Source organism: Phyllobates terribilis, unplaced genomic scaffold (genome assembly GCF_046119375.1).
Source record: "Phyllobates terribilis strain yellow unplaced genomic scaffold, ASM4611937v1 Scaffold_1__5_contigs__length_1240528914, whole genome shotgun sequence".
In the NCBI taxonomy this organism is placed as follows: domain Eukaryota; kingdom Metazoa; phylum Chordata; class Amphibia; order Anura; family Dendrobatidae; genus Phyllobates; species Phyllobates terribilis.
Window position 1 is genome coordinate 955496909 of NW_027362761.1, and position 21139 is coordinate 955518047.

The 21139-nt window shown below is 41.9% G+C and overlaps 1 protein-coding gene across 1 annotated transcript in view; it reads left to right on the forward strand.

The window, feature by feature from the left end:
• HHIP (hedgehog interacting protein) overlaps positions 1 to 21139 on the forward strand; it is a 151119-nt gene that overhangs the window by 32544 nt on the left and 97436 nt on the right. Inside the window, exon 4 of the mRNA XM_073655919.1 lies at positions 1929 to 2130. Coding sequence (XP_073512020.1) covers positions 1929 to 2130 — 202 coding nt within the window. The remainder of the gene's footprint in view (positions 1 to 1928; positions 2131 to 21139) is intronic.

The window sequence follows — 21139 nt, forward strand, 5'->3', positions numbered from 1 at the left end:
TACATTAAACCTCATCTGCCAAGTGTTTGCCCATTCAGTCATCTTATCCAGATCGTTCTGCAATATCGTAATGTCAAGATCAGATTTTAATATCCTACATAGTTTGGTGTCGTCAGCAAAGAATGACCCTTTACTCTCAATCCCATTCTCAAGGTCATTAATAAAGAGGTTAAAATGAATCGGTCCTAGCATAGATCCCTTTGGCACCCAACTACTGACTATATCCCATTTAGAGAACGTACCATTTGTTTCCTATCATTTAGCCAGTTTAGCCATATAGTTCCCCAAGTCCTTTCTTCTGTAGTTCAGTATAAGGCTGCTATGTGGTACAGTATCAAATGCCTTTGCAAAGTCCAGATGAATCACATCAGCCGCATTACCAACATCCAGATTTGCACTTACCTCCTCATAGAACCCCAACATGTTGGTTAGACACGACCTATTTTTCATGAATCCATGCTAATTATAATTTATTATATTATTCTCTATGATATAACTCTGCACTCAGGTCATCTCTTATGCCCTCAAAAACTTTGCACACTACCGATGTCAGACTTACCGGACGGTAGTTGTGTGGATCCACCTTCTTACCTTTCTTAAATATCGGTACCACATCAGCTGTCCTCCAATCCTGTGGCACTATCCCTGTTACAAGAGAGTCTAAGAATATGAGATACAGTGGTCTGTCAATTACTGAGCTCAATTTCCTCATCCGTGGATGAATGCCATCTGGGCTGGGGTATTTGTCAATGTTTAATTTGCTCAGACGCAGGGGTACTTCTTTTTGTGTTAAACTAGTTATATCAGGTGGTGAACTTTGATTTTTGCCCTTTTGAAAGATCCCTGGAACAGACAGTTCCTTGGTAACCATGGATGAAAAGTGCCTGTTTAATATTTCAGCCTTTTCTTTGTCCTCTATATTTATCTTGTTATTATCGTCTTTTAGGTGGCCGATACCATCTGTTTTTTTCTTTTTGGCATTGATGTATTTATAAAAAATTTTGGGATTTATTTTAATGTCGCTGTCAATTTGTTTCTCTGTAGATAACTTTGCTAGCTTGATTTCTTTTTTACATTTATTATTTAGGACTCCTGATTTTGGCTTACAAATACTGAGGTAAAATACTGACCAAACTCAACTTGTGATCATGGCCTTAGGCTATGGCCCCACTATCAGTATTTGGTCAGTATTTTTCCTCAGTATTTGTAAGCCAAAACCAGGTGAGGAACAATCAGAGAAAAGTTATAATAAAAACAAGTGCACTAATTCTGCATTTTTGACCCATTCCTGGTTTTGGCTTACAAATGCTGAGGAAAAATACTGACCAAATACTGATAGTGGGGCCATAGCCTTAAGCTCAGTAAATTTCTGCTACAGATTCCATTGCAATTATGCAGTGGATCTTTCCCCAGGAAAGGTCAGGAATCTCAGACAAAACAGAGATCTTAAAATGGTGAGGCGCCTTAACACAAAGGCCAGCTTCATCAAAGCTTTTATATCAGAAAACTTGGGTAAAAAGCTTTGAAAAGTCACAATATTTTTGTGCAATATAGTGCTGCATAAAAAATGTGCAACTTTTGTCATTTTCGTCCAGCACTGGCAAAGTGGGCGAAGTTTGGATGGGATGTGGCGACCCCCACTCAACAAATTCATAATGAGTAGTGGCATACCTTATGTCACAAATATTACTCTAGTCCATTCACACTCCACCCCATGCCCGTGAAAAATATCTGTCTTGTAAATCAGAATATTAGAAAGTTGCAAAACTATGGTCTCATAAAAGTAGATAAAAACTGAAAAATTCTTGACAGTTATTTGTGCATATTCTGGTTGATATTTATTGGTGGAGAAATATTATATGCTGCTATACAAGAAATTTTTAATTAATTTACTTCTCATGTACTATAACAGTACCTGTTTCTTGCAGAAAACACAAACACAACTGCTACTGCATTCAAGAAGTTATGAGAGGTCTGAGGCAGCCAGTTGGGGCTATGCATAGCGGAGATGGATCACATCGACTTTTTATCCTTGAAAAGGAAGGTTATGTGAAGATTGTCACCCCGGAAGGAGATTTAGTAAAGGAGCCTTTCTTGGACATCCATAAAGTCGTTCAAAGTGGAATTAAGGTCAGAGGTGATTTAAATACTTTAATATATCTTTAAGCTTAAAGCGTATTCTGATAATTGAAAGTAGCTTACTGATCAAGTATATCCAATTATAGGACCCCTGGTGATCACGAGAACTGGGCTTTGGGTCCAGAGAGCCAGGCTTTGCAGAGCCCTGCCTTGAATGGGACTGCCGGATAGACAATGGTGTTGAGCATGTGCACCTTTGCTTAATCCAAGATGTCAGATCCCCTGCCATCAGTAGGTTATCTCCAAACCTATGGCTATTGTTTAACATTCAATTGTGGAAATATCTCTTTATAGTTGGCATATTTTTCTACATTGTATGCCCACTGTTGCACAAAAGATTTGTCAATTTTCCCGATCTCACCTATCATTGTGGAGCAGGCCACAATTGTTCTTCTTTCGAGAAGAAAAACATATATTTAATTATTTTACTCACTTATATAGTGCCTTTAGTTTCCTTAGCGCTTAACAGACATCTTCATATGCCTATGTTTCAAATTGGAGTCATACAGAAATAAAATATTGTACAGCCTCATAATAGTCTAAAGGGGTGAATAATGGCTTGGAACAACCAAGAGTATATGCCAACCCTGACTTTCTGTTTCAATTAAATACCAAATCTGGAACATCTTTTCTTAGAAGTCTGTATTGTGTCAATCCTTGTGTTTTATTCCTCCTGGTAATATATGAATAAACTGACAACTGTGCATTGTTTTCCCCTTTGTCAATGGGGCATGTAACTTCCGGCTTTAACTGGATTCTTTTTTACTGAATGCCTCTGTATACAATATTATTGTCGATTATGTTATTCTGTATTGACCTTTTAGGCCTTTGTTGGCTAAATGGGGCCTATGGATATGTTTGACACATATGTCGGTAGTGTGAATGTGCCCTTAGCTGTCATGCTTGCCGCCAGCTATTATTCCATGCCAGCTCACACTTCTGTTACATCTAAAGCATTTATGTGCCCTCACCACAAAAGTGATGTTGTCACCACAAAGTTTCTACAAGAAGAGCATAACATGATCAATTTTTGGTGGAGCAGTCAAAGCTCTGACTTTAATCAGAACCTATATTGATTATGAGTAGTACATTCATGAAAACCCACTAATGGGTGAGAACTGACGGAATACTGAAGGAGAGCTGAATTTCCTTCCTTGGATGTAGAATGATTGATATATAATTGGATGGAACTATAGTTGCCAGTAGCGTACTGCAAATGGCAGCAGTCCACGTGACTGCTATGGGGTCCGTGAACTGGTTTCCAGCCATTTCTTCTGACATCCATCACATGTCAGGAGAAGTTATGAAAAGTCACGCGCTATACCTGCTCCATATCCATTTGGTGCCATCTGTTACACACAGTAGACATCCCGCCAGTAACTTTGGCGATTGCGGGAATCCTATAGTTGTTGAAAGGTGCCTCAGCAGAAATATTTTTTCCGGTTTCTCCCTAATTATATATGTAATGTAGTGCAAGTGTATTAAAATTCTTACCAATTGCCATATTGTTTGGTTTCCAACGTCGGTCCAGTCCTCTTCTTGAACATGTGACTGCTCTTCAGCTTTATCGGCTCACACGGTGTGGGTCGATGCTGTTTTCCCACCATAAGTCTATGAGACAGGACGAGGCTTACATTAAGAAAGTGATTTCTACTCCATACATAAAATCCTGTGTGAGCCAACAAGTCTGATTTCACGCGGGCCAGAAGAGGACTGCAGTGGTGCTGGAGCGCAGTAGACACCTCTCACACAGGTGGACATTTCCATTAAATAGACCGATATTTATAAAAAGAGCCAAATTATTGTAATATCAGTGATTGAATATACATTGAAGGGCTTAAGACAAACAATTTGCCAGATTGCTGGAAACTGTGAGCCTCAGAGTTTAGTGGCCTATAAACTTTCCCAGGTGCTTTCACAGCAGAATGACTGGACAGTAAACTGTTGCTTCCCATCTGGTCTGGTGTTCCGATGTGATGCAATGGCTCTAGACTTTATGCTTTTGCTACATGTGCCAGAATGGAGATTTTTTTGCTTATCCAGTAAAAAGACTGCGTTCCCACAATGAGCTTTTGGTGAGTTTTTGATGTTGAAGGTTTCTGCATCTATTAAGTAAATTGAGTCACTTGCATTTTTTCATTGCATTTTTTAGTGCATTTCTTTTTCATGTGTTTTTATCACGATTTTGATGCTGCATTTTTTGTCTCTTGTTGGTATGTCATGTTACAAATAAAGCTGCTTTGTTTTTGATATTTGGCTTTGAAAAAGCTTTATTGATACAGTCATGTGCGGATTATATTCCTTTTTTGATGCGTGGAAACGCACTATAAACGCATGTGTGTTATTACCTGCGGTTTTTCCGCATCGAATGCAAGTCTATGTAAAAATCTGCACATAAAACTCAGAGTATCACAAGAGAAATTGACCAGCTGCGGATATAAAACCTGCACCGCAGGACAATTTACGCCTCAGTAGGCATGAGATATCTATAAATCCCATCCCCTTTGCTGGAACTGTAAAACACGGCATTTTCGACGTAGCGAAAATATGCAGCGTCAAAAATGCTCCAAAAGCTCATCGTGGGCACACGGCCTTAGTTACTCGACCATATAAATCGGACAAGTAAAAAAAGAATTGCACTTGGACCAATGAGGCAGTGCAGATTTGCGTGTTTTTTCTCACATGTATTCAGCATGAGAAAAAAATCTCAACATGCTGCGATTTCACTCCGAAATCGGATGGGTGTGAGGAGAAAAAATCGTATGCCATGCGGACCATCAGTATGACATCCGATTTTTATGGATACATTACAATTCTGTAACATAGGAAACTGTAAATGGTCCCGAAAAAGATTAATAGCTGCTGGGTAAAAATGCAGATTGCATACGGATGACAGGTGAGAAAAAATCGTGGCACTTTTCTGGGTGAAAATCGGAGCGATTTTTTTTATTCGCTCATGTGAACCCATTCTTAGGTCCACTTCTGGGTTCTCAGCAGTTGTGGACAATCTGGTTCTGGAATCATTTCACTATAAATGCTGTTGGCTGTAAAATAAAACCTATTTTTATAAAACCAATGATTCGAAAAGGTTAAACTCACTCGCTACCTTTTGGGAGAATCTGGTTACTCTAGAACTCAGTGAGGTGGTATTAGCTTTCTCACAGCCATTGACTTTACTGTCTGCCAAAATATTTCCACTTCACTATCTTATTCAAGTCACTCTATCTTAATGTGTATTTCAAGGATGTGATTACTTCGCATAGCTATATGCTATGTGGCACGTCTCTCTGCCAAGCAGATTGAGTACATATGTTTTTCATTATGTGGTTTCACGAGTACAAGTAGAATAATTATTTCTTTTCCAGCAAGGTGCTATTTAGCAAGTGCTTAAAAATTTTGTAACAATAACAGCAAACCACATTATAACGAATGATTCCGAATAATGGAATCATTTCTTGGTTATTTCCATCACAGACATAACCCTGGACTATGTCAGTGTTAGACGAGGTGATAAACAATGTTAACACATGAATTGCTATACTTTTTGACTTGATCAGTCATAGTTACAGGCTTACGCCCTATTCACATCATAGTTTAATACACGCAGAAGAATACTCTGAAGTACCGTATTTTTCGGACTATAAGACGCACCGGACCATAAGACGCACCTAGGTTTTAGAGGAGGAAAATAAAAAATTAAAAATGTAAGCAAAAAATGTGTTCATGATGCACTTTTAAGGGTGAGGGGGTCTTCTGCTGATACTGGTATAGGGGTAATGTCCCCCAATTCTGACAATATCCCCCATCCTGGTATATATGCCGCCCCCCTTCCTTTTATACCTGGTCCCCATCCCCATCCTGGTATGCCTGGCATCCCTCCATCCTGGTATGCATGGCACCCCTCATCCTTATCCTGGTATTCATGGCACCCCTCATACCTATCCTGATATGCATAGCACCCCTCATCCCTGTCCTGGTATGCATGGCACCCCTAATCCCTATCCTGGTATGCATGGCACCCCTCATCCCTGTCCTGGTATGCATGGCACCCCTCATCCCTATCCAGGTATGCATGGCACCCCTAATCCCTGTCCTGGTATGCATGGTACCCCTAATCCCTGTCCTGGTGTGCATGGCACCCCTAATCCCTGTCCTAGTATGCATGGTCCCCCTAATCCCCATCATGCTGCACATTAAAAAAAATAAACACTCCTACTCACCTTTCTTCTCTCCTCCAGCGCTGCGTCCTGTCTGCCCACACTGATCTCTCCATGTGAGCCACGCATGACGTCACTGCCATGCGCGGCTCACAAGGAGAGATCAGCTGCCGGAAGTCACTGCTCCCCACGCCGGGTCTGTGTGCGTGGGGAGCAGTGACTTCACTCTCCTTCATAGCCGGCACACAGCAGAGCCGCGCTGCGGCTGCTGCTGCTGCCGGATATCTCCTGTGCCCGCTGATTAAAGGGCATGAATATTCACCCCCTCCCCACGCCCATGGGCATGGAGAGAGGTTGAATATTCATGTCCTTTAACAGCGGGCACAGGAGATAGCCGGCAGCAGCAGGAGCCGCTGCACGGCTACACTGTATACCGCTATTAATGAGCATGAATACTCAGTGCTCCCCACGCAGTGAATATTCATTTTCTTTAGCAGCGGGGACAGTGTAGGCTGCAGTAGGCAGCTGCTGCCTCCTGTGCCCCACTCCTCCACCGATACCGCTCCCCCCACACCACACATAAATATACACCCCCCCAACATTCGGACTATAAGACGCACCCCCCATTTTCCTCCAAAATTTTGGAGGAAAAAGTGCGTCTTATAGTCTGAAAAATTCGGTAGTTTTATTCACCAATAAGACGGGAAAAAATGTGTATTGCGTTTTTTTGCAGCGGTTTTTCACTTTCTCATTGCTTTCTATGGAAGACAAAATGCTACAAAAAAAGGTGAAAAAATTGACATGCTGCAGATTTAAAAATTAAAAATCTGCAGTCCTCAAATTCAGTAAGGAAAAAACCAAACAAGCATTTGCATGTTATTTCTGGTACAGTAAACAACAGCTTCGTATTTTCATAAAAAAAAAAAAAAACGCTGCGAAAACTCTGAATGTGTACATACTGTAACATTTATTTCACAGGCAAGGATTGCCCAGAAGAAATATACGAGCATATTAGACCATAGAAATTATATAACTTTATTACGAAAAAATTAATAAAATACAATTAAAAAAACAGCATGCTTCACAACATAAGCAGGTATGCACCAGAAAAAACACAACCTCATATAAATGCCAGTCTATGAGTAATATGTATAAAGGGTAAGCCTAGCATACATATAAATTTGAATATAGTATACACAGTGAAATAAAGTGGTCAACCTATAATAACTTTTGTCCTAGAATGTCAAATAAATTACATAACAAAATATCTGGTATATAGAAAAAGGTACGACCACATTAATGCACCGTGTGCACCACCTTTAAAGGGATAAGTAAAAGTGTAAAAACATCTGCTATTGCACTATGCCCTTAACATTATTAAGAGATCATCATAAATACTGCATTGTGCATTACCTTGTGTGTGGTGTGAGATTGTGCTGACCTGCCGCCCCGACGTGCGTTTCGTCCTGTCTTCTTCAGGGAGCTTTGTAGTTAATGAATGTGTACATAGCTTTAAGCTGTCCAGGCACATGATATACCTGTCGGCTGAACACTCATTGGCAAATGCTGTCTCTCCCCACTGCCCGTCACCAGTGGCAGCAGTATATTTGTCCTGAAAGCAAAAGGACTGGGCGTATCAATTCTATTGCCCAATGCCCTCTCCACCTACTTCATCTGTCAGTGATGAGTTAGGGAGCCCCAATGGCTGGCCGGTCCCGCCGGGATTGGTGGATTTTTATCTATTGTATATAGCAGCATACCCATAGATTATAATTGCATCCATTTAATGGTTACATCATGAAAAGCTATTGAAAAGCTCATGATATATCCATTCAATATGTACATATGTATGTATGACTCATTCAAAACAGTAGCATTCTTCTCTTATAGGTTTACCGTTTAAAAAAATGATTCGATTAACTGTTTTAGGTGGACTCCACTGAAATAGAATAGCGTAGTTTTCTATGTCACTTAATACCTTTTTGAAAATTTTGGAATTTTACTGATGTATAGCAGCCAAATAGAGGTCAAAAAGACACTCTCTTGGCCTCTGTCTGACCATGGAGGCCTCTGAGCACGTTAGGCGTAAACACTAAATGTAAACTAAAAAAAGTCATGTGAAACAACAAGTCCTCCCACCCTACAAATACGTCCAGTTAACTAGCTAAATTTATCGTTATTTTATTACCAACAAATATCTTTAGACCGTGTTAGCTAGTAGTTGATAGTCAGTAATAAGCCATTAAAGCACAACTCCAGCATTTTTTTATTGCAGCACTGAAGTGATGCTTCTAATCTATGTTCCCTGACCCTAGTCATACACTTACCAGCCACGTCTTTAGCACTTCCCGGCGCCGCTCCAGTCTACAGCGCCATCTTGTGGCCGCAACTTCTGACTGACCAATAGTCAGGGGTAACGGTCACAAACAATCTCCTACGAACAAAAAAACCTAATTTTCAGCAATAGATTTTGGAATAATAATAACTTCCACAATTAGATGTGTTTAAATAAAATGTTCCTGTGCTTTATAAATGTGCCCCTGCTGTGTACTGTGTAATGGCTGTGTCTGACCGTACAGGTACATGGTCTGATCATACCACAGCTCCAGGGCAGGGAAGGACGCAAAAGAGTATACAGACATTACAGCAGGGGATCACAGCTGATTCTTTCTGTGAGTTTAAACATTTCACTGCCTGTTTTTAAACAATGTTTTGCTTCAAAGAAAGAATCATTTGCGATTCCATGCTGTAATGTCTGTACCTCTTTTTTTTTCCCCTACCTTGCCCAGGAGATGTGGTATGATCAGACCATGTTACTGCATGATCAGACACAGCCATTACACAGTACACAGCAGGGGCACATTTATAAGATTATCTCAGCACAGGAACATTTTTTTTAATACATCCAATTGTGGAACTTATTATTATTCCAAGATTTATTGATTAAAATGAACTTTTGTTTGTAGGAAAACCCCTTTAAGGTCCGCCAAGCAAACACTGGAGCGGTCCGACAGGTCACAACCTGCAGAAGACGACTGGAGCGGCACCGATAACAGATGAAAATGGCAACTGATAAGAATGATATTAGGTGCAGGGAACTTAGATTGGTGGCTCCTCTCCAGCCAACAGTAAAATAAAAATAGGTACTGGAGTGGAGCTTTAAATAGTATCAAACATTGAGGACTCTCAATTTTTAATTTTTATATTGATGGTTTAGTGGCTTAATAATCACTGTACACTTGTTGTAATGAACTACCTTTGTACTTCAGTACATATTGCAATTAAATTGAAGTCAATGATTGTCACTAATAGAGCCAAGCGCCAATAGAAAAGCAAAAAAATACTTGATCTGCAGATTGATGTTATTGTTACTATTTTCATTAGAATGAATAAACTTTTCTCATTGTGTGGTTTTAGTTGGGTGCTCATTATTAGATATTTTGGACAAAGTTCACAGAGAGGGCGCGCTGTCTCATAAAGTAGCACCTTGGTCGTTTTTTATTAGCACACTGTTAAAATCCTATTTGTAATTCAGTAATTATATAGAACAGATCACGTTAGTTTTATAGGTGAACACACCCTTGTTCTATCTTGGCTCATCCACACAAGTGTCAGTTGTTCATGGATTACACTTATTTTAGTAATTATTACTATAAGGGCCCTTGCAGCCGAGCTTATGAAAAATCCTCTGAGTTTCAGCCAGAAAACTTCGACAATTTTTTTCTAATTTTCATCCAATTTTCATCTGTGTGCCTGTTTTTCTTTATATCCATGTGATGTCAGCTTTCATATATCTACACTAAAAAAGGTACATGAAATGCTTGAGGAAGGAGTAGGTTCTATTCCGAAACGCGTTGCAATAAATTGGAGGATTCTTAGGAGCTCTCATTCGCGATAATCGTGCAGTGTAAATGTACCTTAAGGAACTAGAAAAATGATACATGAACATGACACATCATTTATGAGCTTCCAGTTGGACAATCCTGACCTAGTGAATGCCAACATTTCTTCTGGCTCTCAGTGACATTTGTCTACTAGGTAATGCCTACATGGTGATGTATTCAATCTGTCAGCGGGCTTCACCATTAAGCTTTATGGGTCTTAGTAGACTTCTTTATGATCCCTTGCCAGAATATTTCCATTTGGCTGCAGCTATAGTCATTTCATTCCTCGTGGGCAGCTTTGAACTGTTTGGGCAACTCCCATCTGTGCTGTGAATATATTTTGTTCCAGAGATCATGTAATATAAAATATTATTACACATCTCTCTTAAAGAAGTCAGTAAGATTTATTTATGGACATGTGAAAGGACAACTTGAGTGCTGCTTCGGGATATGCTTCTGCGTAGGAGCAAGCGCACCTGCTGCTACAGATTAGTGAAGAGATAGGACTAGATAAATAGTTGCATTAAATACAGAAGTAGAAGTGGATTGTGTGATATTGTTCCAAACACAGTACCATCTGTAGAGGAGAAATAGTTTATCATAATAAATGACTTCTTTAGGGAATAATTGACGTTAGACTGGGAAATTCACTAAAAGAACTGTATTTCTGAGAACCCAGCTTCACAACTCCTAGTTGATGGGGTAGATGAAACTATCGATTCTTGTAGACAACCTCTATCAATATGCCCCGCTAGAACCTATTGATGTCAAATAGGAATCTGTTTTTTTTTTTACCAGTTCCATACCTGTCCATAATTAGAGTTTGGAATTGAAGATTATGCCCATCCCATGTGGCTAATTTGCAGACCCAGACTCAGCCTGGACAACCCCTTTAAGCTTATGTAAGCAATAAGATACCAGTTTACATCTTAACAGTCTTCTTGTTTTTAATTTTGGACTTTTGCTTACCGTAATTTTCAGGAGCTCAAAAAAGCATTAACAATTATTGTTATGTTAAATTAGCACGCCAGCAGTTTTCTACATAGCAGTTTAATTTATTTTATTCCCACTCAGTATCCATATATTTTGTATGTGTGTTGTGTTCAAGCATTTTGGCCCATTCATTATGTACAGCTGTAATCTCTAGTATGACCATCAATCTAGTACATACTCCCCTTGGTGGACAGGACTCATCACCTATTAAATCCCTGGTGGAAGTTCTCAGAATTTCATACTCTCCATCCAGCTCCATTTTTGTTTTTCTTTATATATTTATGTACAACTAACAATATAATTTCTGCTTTATATAAGAGCATTGGTATAGTAAACGAGTCCAGCTGGAGACTTGTAATACTTTTCTGATTCACACTAGCTGTCTATATATCTAGGTGTTGTGTGCTGAATCTCAAGTATAACCTATTAGATGCTGCTTTACCCTATCTCGATTTCCTTGTGCTTCAAAGAGCTGACATGGAGGAATCTATCACAAGCAGGAGGCACGAGAAACAGACTGAAGGTGCAATAAATAAGAACACACTGAGACTCTGCAATGTGACTTAGCCGCAGTAGTTGTATGATCTATCACTGCTGCCCATAGTGTGTGTGATGAGTCTGCCACCCCTTCTGCAAAGCCAGATGCATGATGGGAAATATGGTTTGCATTAGGTAAACTGAAAAAGGTATAACAAGGCATAAACAAGAGACACCAAAATATTCTTTAAAAATTAGCCTGCAGTAAAAAATGATGGCATGCTATTCTACTGCACCACAAGTTGCACTATTTTCTGTAACTATCCACTGTCCGGCAGATAGATTGGTTTGTCAGGAGTTGTTCACACTTCATGCATGAGTTCATCTTGTAATTGGATATCCCTCTCAAGTGTTATTTGTGGAAGTCCTAATGAGTATGACAAGAGTAGAGGCACAGAGAGCCTGAAAGGCCAGCATTTTTGTGGGGGAGCAACTTTCACCTTCCCTACTAGCCAAGAATGCTGTTCATTGAGCCTTAGGAAATTCACTCTTTCTTGGTTTTGTTCCTATTATCTAAGATTTCAGAATCTGGGAAGAAAAAGATAATACTTCATTGGTTTACATACACATGTGTACATTTCAATGTTCTCTGTTTCCTTGAGAGGAATCCCAAGGAGCCAATTAACCTAACGTGTTCCCAAACAATTCTCTGTTTGGAAAGAATAATTTTCAGTGTGGGTGTTCCTTGAAATTGTATGCCTCATACCCTGTTATTACTGAAATGTGTGCAGTGCTCTACAGAGTGCCAGCTACATTCTCATGCACTGTATAGATTATGGCAATATCCCACACACAGTGCAAGATAATCCCTGTTTTGATTTTGTTAGGCGTACAAATCCTTTTTGAACGTTTAGTAATTTAAAAAATGTAGAAATCCCATCTGTATCTAGAACAACGACCTGTAAACAGAAATTGCTTCATTTAAATGTTTTAATTAGTGATTTATTTGGTTAAAACAGTAGTTTGACATGTTTAAATAGGTTTTTGATGCGAAGAAATCAGTGCTGATTTTCTTCTACGTAACCACATACTGAAATTGTTTTCTTTACTTGCAAGGCTTGTCCATTTAAACACTATAAATTTAAGGCTGTACTAATTGCCTTTGTGAAAGCATGAGAATATTATTGGGACGATTTGTTGTTTTTGGCATTTGCCAAGAATTTGCAAAGATTGAAGACTGTATTGCTATGTAAATGAAGCGTGTGATACAATGATTTCACTGGAAAACAATATTCTCTGTTGGGAGCTACCACAAAGGGTGAGATACAGTTAATAAAGGGAAAGCTTTCTTATTAACAACTAAAAGAACACACCATAAAAAGAATTGTTTTATGCCTAGTGCAGAGCATGAGATTCCCATACCACCAAGAATGAAAATCACTCTTCGTGTCCTGCACTACGCTTATTACAGTGGAGGAGAGTTTCTAAAATAAATGTACAATTTTATGCAAAAAATTGCATACAGGTCTTGCACCACATTTATTAAGTGCTTTTGACACCTTTTTTGTGGCGTGATTAACCCCTCCATGACCTTGCGATTTTGCGTTTTCGTTTTTTCCTCCCCTTATTCCAAGAGCCATAACTTTTTCTGTCCCCATAACCATATGAAGGCTTGTTTTTTGCAGGACGAGTTGTACTTTTGAAAGACACCATCCATTTCATCATGTGATGCATTGGAAAGCAGGAAAACAATTCCAAGTGTGTTGAAATTGCAAAAAAAAGTGCAATTCCCCAATTGTTTTTTTTTTATCTTTTATTTGCCATGTTCATTATATGGTAAAACTGAACTGACAATATGATTTTCCAGGTCAGTACGAAACCAAACATGTATAGGTTTTTTTTTAAGTGGTAAAAAAAATTCTGAAATTTGTAAGATAAAAAATGTTGCTTTTGTCACCATTTTCCGAAACATTTTCATTTTTCGTGATCTGGGGTTGGGTGAGGGCTGACATTTTTCTTGATACCATTTTGGGGTACAGTGGTGGCCAAAAGTATTGGCACCCCTGCAATTCTGTCAGATAATACTCAGTTTCTTCCTGAAAATGATTGCAATCACAAATTCTTTGGTATTATTATCTTCATTTAATTTGTCTTCAATGAAAAAACGCAAAAAGAATTGTCCTAAAGCCAAATTGGATATAATTCCACACCAAACCTAAAAAAGGGGGTGGACAAAAGTATTGGCACTGTTATAAAAATCATGTGATGCTTCTCTAATTCGTGTAATTAACAGCACCTGTAACTTACCTGTGGCACCTAACAGGTGTTGGCAATAACTAAATCACACTTGCAGCCAGTTAACATGGATTAAAGTTGACTCAACCTCTGTCCTGTGTTCTTGTGTGTACCACATTGAGCATGGAGAAAAGAAAGAAGACCAAAGAACTGTCTGAGGACTTGAGAAACCAAATTGTGAGGAAGCATGAGCAATCTCAAGGCTACAAGTAGAGATGAGCGGTGTTCGACTAGAACTGTTCGCCAATCTCAAATTCGAGCTGTTTTGGGCGGTGTTCGAGTTGTTCGACGAACCCGAACGATTTGCAAAAAATTCGGCTGTTCGAGGTTATGTTCGATAACTGTTCGTGCACCAAAAGCGTGTCCTGCATGTCTGGCGCTATTTAGAGCACCAATCATGCAGGGATTGTCTGCCACTCACTGTAATGCCACAGCCATGGTGGTTGTGGCATTACAGTGATTGCCCAAATCGATGGGAACAGTGCCAACAGTGAAACATGAAAAGCCGGCAATTCAGCAGCGGCATACACCGGTACCCGACAATTTAGAACCGAAAGAATAGAGCTTCACACATAGATTAGATAGATATAAACATGTCAGCCACATATATACGAAGTACAGTGAAAGTGCTGCTTACTGAACTTGTCATTTAGCGTAAAGGATTTATCAAAAAAAATAATAGTGTTTTCATGCACCGTCTCTTTAAAAAAGCCGGCCGGCAATTCAGCAGCGGTACCCGACAATTTAGAATAGAAGGAATAGAGAATCACACATAGATTAGATAGATAGAAACATGTCAGTCACATATATAGGAAGTACAGTGACAGTGTTGATTACTGTACTTGTCATTTAGTGTAAAGGATTTATTAAAAAAAATAATAGTGTTTTCATGCACCGTCTCTTTAAAAAAGCCGGCCGGCAATTCAGCATCTGTACCCAACAATTTAGAATAGAAGGAATAGAGAATCACACATAGATTAGATAGATAGAAACATGTCAGTCACATATATATGAAGTACAGTGACAGTGTTGCTTACTGTACTTGTCATTTAGTGTAAAGGATTTATTAAAAAAAATAATAGTGTTTTCATGCACCGTCTCTTTAAGAAAGCCGGCCGGCAATTCAGCATCTGTACCCGACAATTTATAACAGACAGAATAGAGCTTCACACATAGATTAGATAGATAGAAACATGTCAGTCACATATATATGAAGTACAGTGATAGTGTTGGTTACTGTACTTGTCATTTAGTATAAAAATAAAGGATTTATTATTAAAAAAATTGGCGTGGGGTTCCCCTTAATGTTAGGCTCTAGCGGAGGTTAAGCAGACGGCTGGGGCAGATGTTTGAAGCCTGGGAAGGGGGTAATACCCACGGAGCTTCCCAGGCTACTAATATCAGCCCCCAGCTGAATACATAGCCTTTACTAGCTATTAAAATGGGGGACCCCCCCAAAAAAATGACGTGGGGTCCCCCCTAATTTAATAGCTAGCAAAGGCTAGGCAGACAGCTGGGGGCTGATATTAATAGCCCAGGAAGGGAGCCATGAATATTGGCCCCCTCCCAGGCTAGAAACACCAGCCGTCAGCCGCCCCAGAAATGGCGCATTCATAGGATGCGCCAATTCTGGCACTTAGCCTCGCTCTTCCACGCTGCCCTGGTGCGGTGGCAGGGGGTAATAGGGTTGGGGTTGATGTCAGCTTATAATGCCAGCTGACATCAAGCCCAAGTTAGTAATGGAGAGGCGTCTATAAGACACCCCCATTACTAACCCCATAGTCAAAGTTAAAAAAAACACAAACACCCAGAATAAAGTCCTTTAATTGAAATAAAGACACAATCCTTTATTGTTCTAAATTAAACCATACTTACCGTCACGCCCATTCCAGCTGAAGCCAACGATCTCCTGCAATAAAAGAAAAATAATAAAGCAACCTCATCCTTACCTTTCCATGGTTCCCACGACAGCTTCAGCTCTGCTACATCGAGATGACAGGCTGGACCGCAGCAGAACGCTGCCATCCAGCCTGTCATCCCGCAGACACTGAGAAGCGCAGGCATGCTTGCGCTCTGCAGTGTCTGGCTGTGACGGCATCCAGATGAGCCGAGTTCATGTCCAATGAACTCGGCGCACCTCATGCACGTCACTGACAGCGTGGGAGAATTCTCCTGCACTCAGCACTTCAGCGTGAGAATTCTCCCACGCTGTCAGTGACGTACATGAGGTCAGCTGAGTTCATTGGACATGAATGAGCTCACCTCATGCACTTCACTGACAGCGTGGGAGAATTCTCACGCTGAAGTGCTGAGTGCAGGAGAATTCTCCCACGCTGTCAGTGACGTGCATGAGGTGCGCCGAGTTCATTGGACATGAACTCGTCTCATCTTTATGCCGTCACAGCCAGACACTGCAGAGCGCAAGCATGCCTGCGCTTCTCAGTGTCTGCGGGATGACAGGCTGGATGGCAGCGTTCTGCTGCGGTCCAGCCTGTCATCTCGATGTAGCAGAGCTGAAGCTGTCGTGGGAACCATGGAAAGGTAAGGATGAGGTTGCTTAATTATTTTACTTTTATTGCAGAAGACATTGGCTTCAGCTGGAATGGGCGTGACGGTAAGTATGGTTTAATTTAGAACAATAAAGAATTGTGTGTTTATTTCAATTAAAGGACTTTTTTCTGGGTGTTTGTGTTTTTTTTAAATACTTTACTAGAAATTCATGGCGGTCATGTCTAATATTGGCGTGACCCCATGAATTTCGGGCTTAGGGCCAGCTGATAATGCCAAACTGGCCCTAACCCCTTTATTACCCAGTGAGCCACCGCACCAGGGCCCTGGATGAGTTGGGTACAGCGCCAGAAGATGGCACTTCTATGAATGCGCCATTTTCCGGGGTGGCTGCGGACTGCATTTTGCAGCGGGGGGGACCCAGAAAGCTTGGGCCTCCCTGCGCTGCAGATTCCAGCCCCCAGCTGCCTAGTTGTACCTGGCTGGACACAAAAATAGGGCGAAGCCCCACGTATTTTTTTTTTTAATTATTTCATGAAATTCATGAAATAATTAAGAAAAAAAGGGCTTCCCTATATTGTTGTGTCCGGCCAGGTACAAATAGGCAGCTGGTGGTTGGGGGCAGCCCGTTCCTGCCTGCTGTACCTGGCTGGACACAAATATAGGGCGAAGCCCCACGTCAATTTTTTTTAAAATTATTTCATGAAACTAGATGGTGGCCCGATTCTAACGCATCGGGTATTCTAGAATATGTATGCGGCAGACCCGACGCAATCAGCAGAGCGGTGTTTAAATTTGGCGCCAAAATCGCTGACTGGTCGCGGCCAGCAACCGCGACCAATCAGCAAAGCGGTGTTGAAATTTGGCGACTATATCGCTGATTGGTCACGGCCGGCGGTCACGACTAATCAGCAGAGCGGGGTTTAAATTTTACGCCAATAATGCTGATTGGTCGCGGTCGCGACCAATCAGCAAAGCGGTGTTTACATTTTGCGTCAATAATGCTGATTGGTTGCCGTCGCAACCAATCAGCAAAGCGGTGTTTAAATTTGGCGCCAATAATGGTGATTGGTCACGACCGCGACCATTCAGCAGAGCGGTGTTTAAATTTGGCGGCAACAATGTTGATTAGTCGCGGCCGGCGGTCGCGACCAATCAGCAGAGCGGGGTTTAAATTTGGCGCCAAAATCGCTAATTGGTCGCGGCCGGCAACTGTGACCAATCAGCAGAGCGGTGTTTAAATTTGGTGCCAATCTCGCTGATTGGTCGCGGCTGGAGTCAGCGACCAATCAGCAGAGCGTTGTTTAAATTTGGCGCCAATCTCACTGATTGGACGCGTCTGGGGTCCGCGACCAATCAGCAGAGCGTTGTTTAAATTTGGCGCCAAGCTCGCTGATTGGTCGCGGCCGCTATTTAAATGTGGCGCCCAAATCGGTGATTGGTCGCGGGCAGCGTCCGCGACCAATCAGCAGAGCGGTGTTTAACTTTAGCGCCAAGATCACTGATTGGTCGCGTGCGGAGAGCGCGACCAATCAGCTAATCGTATTGGTGAGGACTGGGGAGCGCCGCTGCCTGGTTGGATACTTCCGCTGCGAGAACCCGGGACATGAGCGACTGGTCGCAGCAGAAGTATCCCGACCCGCAGCGCAGCTCCCCGGTCCTCCCTTGACACCCTAGCCGCTGATGTCCCCACAGTATCCGCATGGTGTTACAAAGATCCGGACATTTGTGTTAAAAATCGCTGATTGGTCGCTGGCGCTGCCAGCGACCAATCACCGATTTGGGCGCCAAATTTAAATATCGGCCGCAACCAATCACCGATCTTGGCTCCACATTTAAACACCGCTGAGCTGATTGGTCGCCGACGCTGGGCGCGACCAATCACCGATTTTGGCGCCACATTTAAATAGCGTCCGCGACCAATCAGTACAGCGGTGTTTAAATGTGGAGCCAAGATGGGTGATTGGTCGCGGCCGATATTTAAATTTGGCTCCCAAATCGGTGATTGGTCACGGGCAGCGCCAGCGACCAATCAGCGATTTTTAACACAAATGTCCGGACCTTTGTAACACCATGCGGATACTGTGGGGAGATCAGCAGCTAGGGTGTGAAGGGAGGACCGGGGAGCGGCGCTGCGGGTCGGGATACTTCTGCTGCGAGTACCCGCTCATGTCCTGGGTTCTCGGAGCGGAAGTATCCAACCAGGCAGCGCCGCTGACATCCATGCGGCTAGGGTGTGAAGGGAGGACCGGGGAGCGGCGCTGACATCCAATTGGTCGCGGCCGATATTTAAATGTGCCGCACAAATCGGTGATTGGTCGCCGTCTTGACCGCGACCAATCACTGCTCTTTCGCCAAAGTTAAACACTACTGTGCTGATTGGTCGCGGACGCTGCCCGCGACCAATCACCGATTTGTGCGCCAAATTTAAATATCAGCCTCATGCACGTCACTGACAGCGTGGGAAAATTCTCCTGCACTCAGCGCGAGAATTCTCCCACGCTGTCAGTGACGTACATGAGGTGAGCCGAGTTCATTGTCGGCTCATCTTTATGCCGTCACAGCCAGACACTGCAGAGCGCAAGCATGCCTGCGCTTCTCAGTGTCTGCGGGATGACAGGCTGGATGGCAGCGTTCTGCTGCGGTCCAGCCTGTCATCTCGATGTAGCAGAGCTGAAGCTGTCTTGGGAACCATGGAAAGGTAAGGATGATGTTGCTTTATTATTTTTCTTTTATTGCAGGAGATCGTTGGCTTCAGCTGGAATGGGCGTGATGGTAAGTATGGTTTAATTTAGAACAATAAAGGATTGTGTCTTTATTTCAATTAAAGGACTTTATTCTGGGTGTTTGTGTTTTCTTTTAACTTTGACTATGGGGTTAGTAATGGGGGTGTCTTATAGACGCCTCTCCATTACTAACCTGGGCTTGATGTCAGCTGGCATTATAAGCTGACATCAACCCCAGCCCTATTACCCCACTGCCACCGCTACAGGGCAGCGTGGAAGAGCGAGGCTAAGTGCCAGAATTGGCGCATCCTATGGATGCGCCATTTCTGGGGCGGCTGACGGCTGGTGTTTCTAGCCTGGGAGGGGGCCAATATTCATGGCTCCCTTCCTGGGCTATTAATATCAGCCCCCAGCTGTCTGTCTAGCCTTTGCTAGCTATTAAATTAGGGGGGACCCCACGTCATTTTTTTGGGGGGGTCCCCCATTTTAATAGCTAGTAAAGGCTATGTATTCAGCTGGGGGCTCATATTAGTAGCCTGGGAAGCTCCGTGGGTATTACCCCCTTCCCAGGCTTCAAACATCTGCCCCAGCTGTCTGCTTAACCTCCGCTAGAGCCTAAAATTAAGGGGAACCCCATGCCAATTTTTTTTAATAATAAATCCTTTATTTTAATACTAAATGACAAGTACAGTAACCAACACTATCACTGTACTTCATATATATGTGACTGACATGTTTCTATCTATCTAATCTATGTGTGAAGCTCTATTCTGTCTGTTATAAATTGTCGGGTACAGATGCTGAATTGCCGGCTGGCTTTTTTAAAGAGACAGTGCATGAAAACACTATTATTTTTTTTAATAAATCCTTTACACTAAATGACAAGTACAGTAAGCAACACTGTCACTGTACTTCATATATATGTGACTGACATGTTTCTATCTATCTAATCTATGTGTGAAGCTCTATTCTGTCTGTTATAAATTGTCGGGTACAGATGCTGAATTGCTGGCCGGCTTTTTTAAAGAGACAGTGCATGAAAACACTATTATATTTTTTAATAAATCCTTTACACTAAATGACAAGTACAGTAAGCAACACTGTCACTGTACTTCATATATATGTGACTGACATGTTTCTATCTATCTAATCTATGTGTGAGGCTCTATTCCTTCTTGTCTAAATTGTCGGGTACCGGTGTATGCCGCTGCTGAATTGCCGGCCGGCTTTTTTAAAGAAAGCGTCTTCTGAGCAGTTTGTCAGCTTTTGGACACCTTTGAAGGTGTTTTCTATGTGTTTCTATGTGTTTTTGTTTGCCTGCCATTGGTTTTAACGGTGTTCGACGGTGTTCTAAGGTGTTCGACGAACAGTTCGACGAACAGTTCCTCGAACATCCCGGTGTTCGACGAACCGAACCCGAACACTACGGGGGTGGCTCAACACTAGCTACAAGTCCATCTCCAAAGACCTGAATGTTCCTGTGTCTTCCGTGCGCAGTGTCATCAAGAAGTTTATAGCCCATGGCACTGTGGCTAACCTCCCTAGATGTGGACGGAAAAGAAAAATTGACGAGAGATTTCAACGTAAGATTGTGCGGATGGTGGATAAAGAACCTCGACTAACATCCAAACAAGTTCATTCTGCCCTGCAGTCCGAGGGTACAACAGTGTCAACCCGTACTATCCGTCGGCGTCTGAATGAAAAGGGACTGTATGGTAGGATACCCAGGAAGACCCCACTTCTTACCCCGAGACATAAAAAAGCCAGGCTGGAGTTTGCCAAAACTTACCTGAGAAAGCCTAAAACGTTTTGGAAGAATGTTCTCTGGTCAGATGAGACAAAAGTAGAGCTTTTGGGGAAAAATCATCAACATAGAGTGTACAGGAAAAAAAAAGGGGCATTCAAAGAAAAGAACACGGTCCCTACAGTGAAACATGGAGGAGGTTCCCTGATGCTTTGG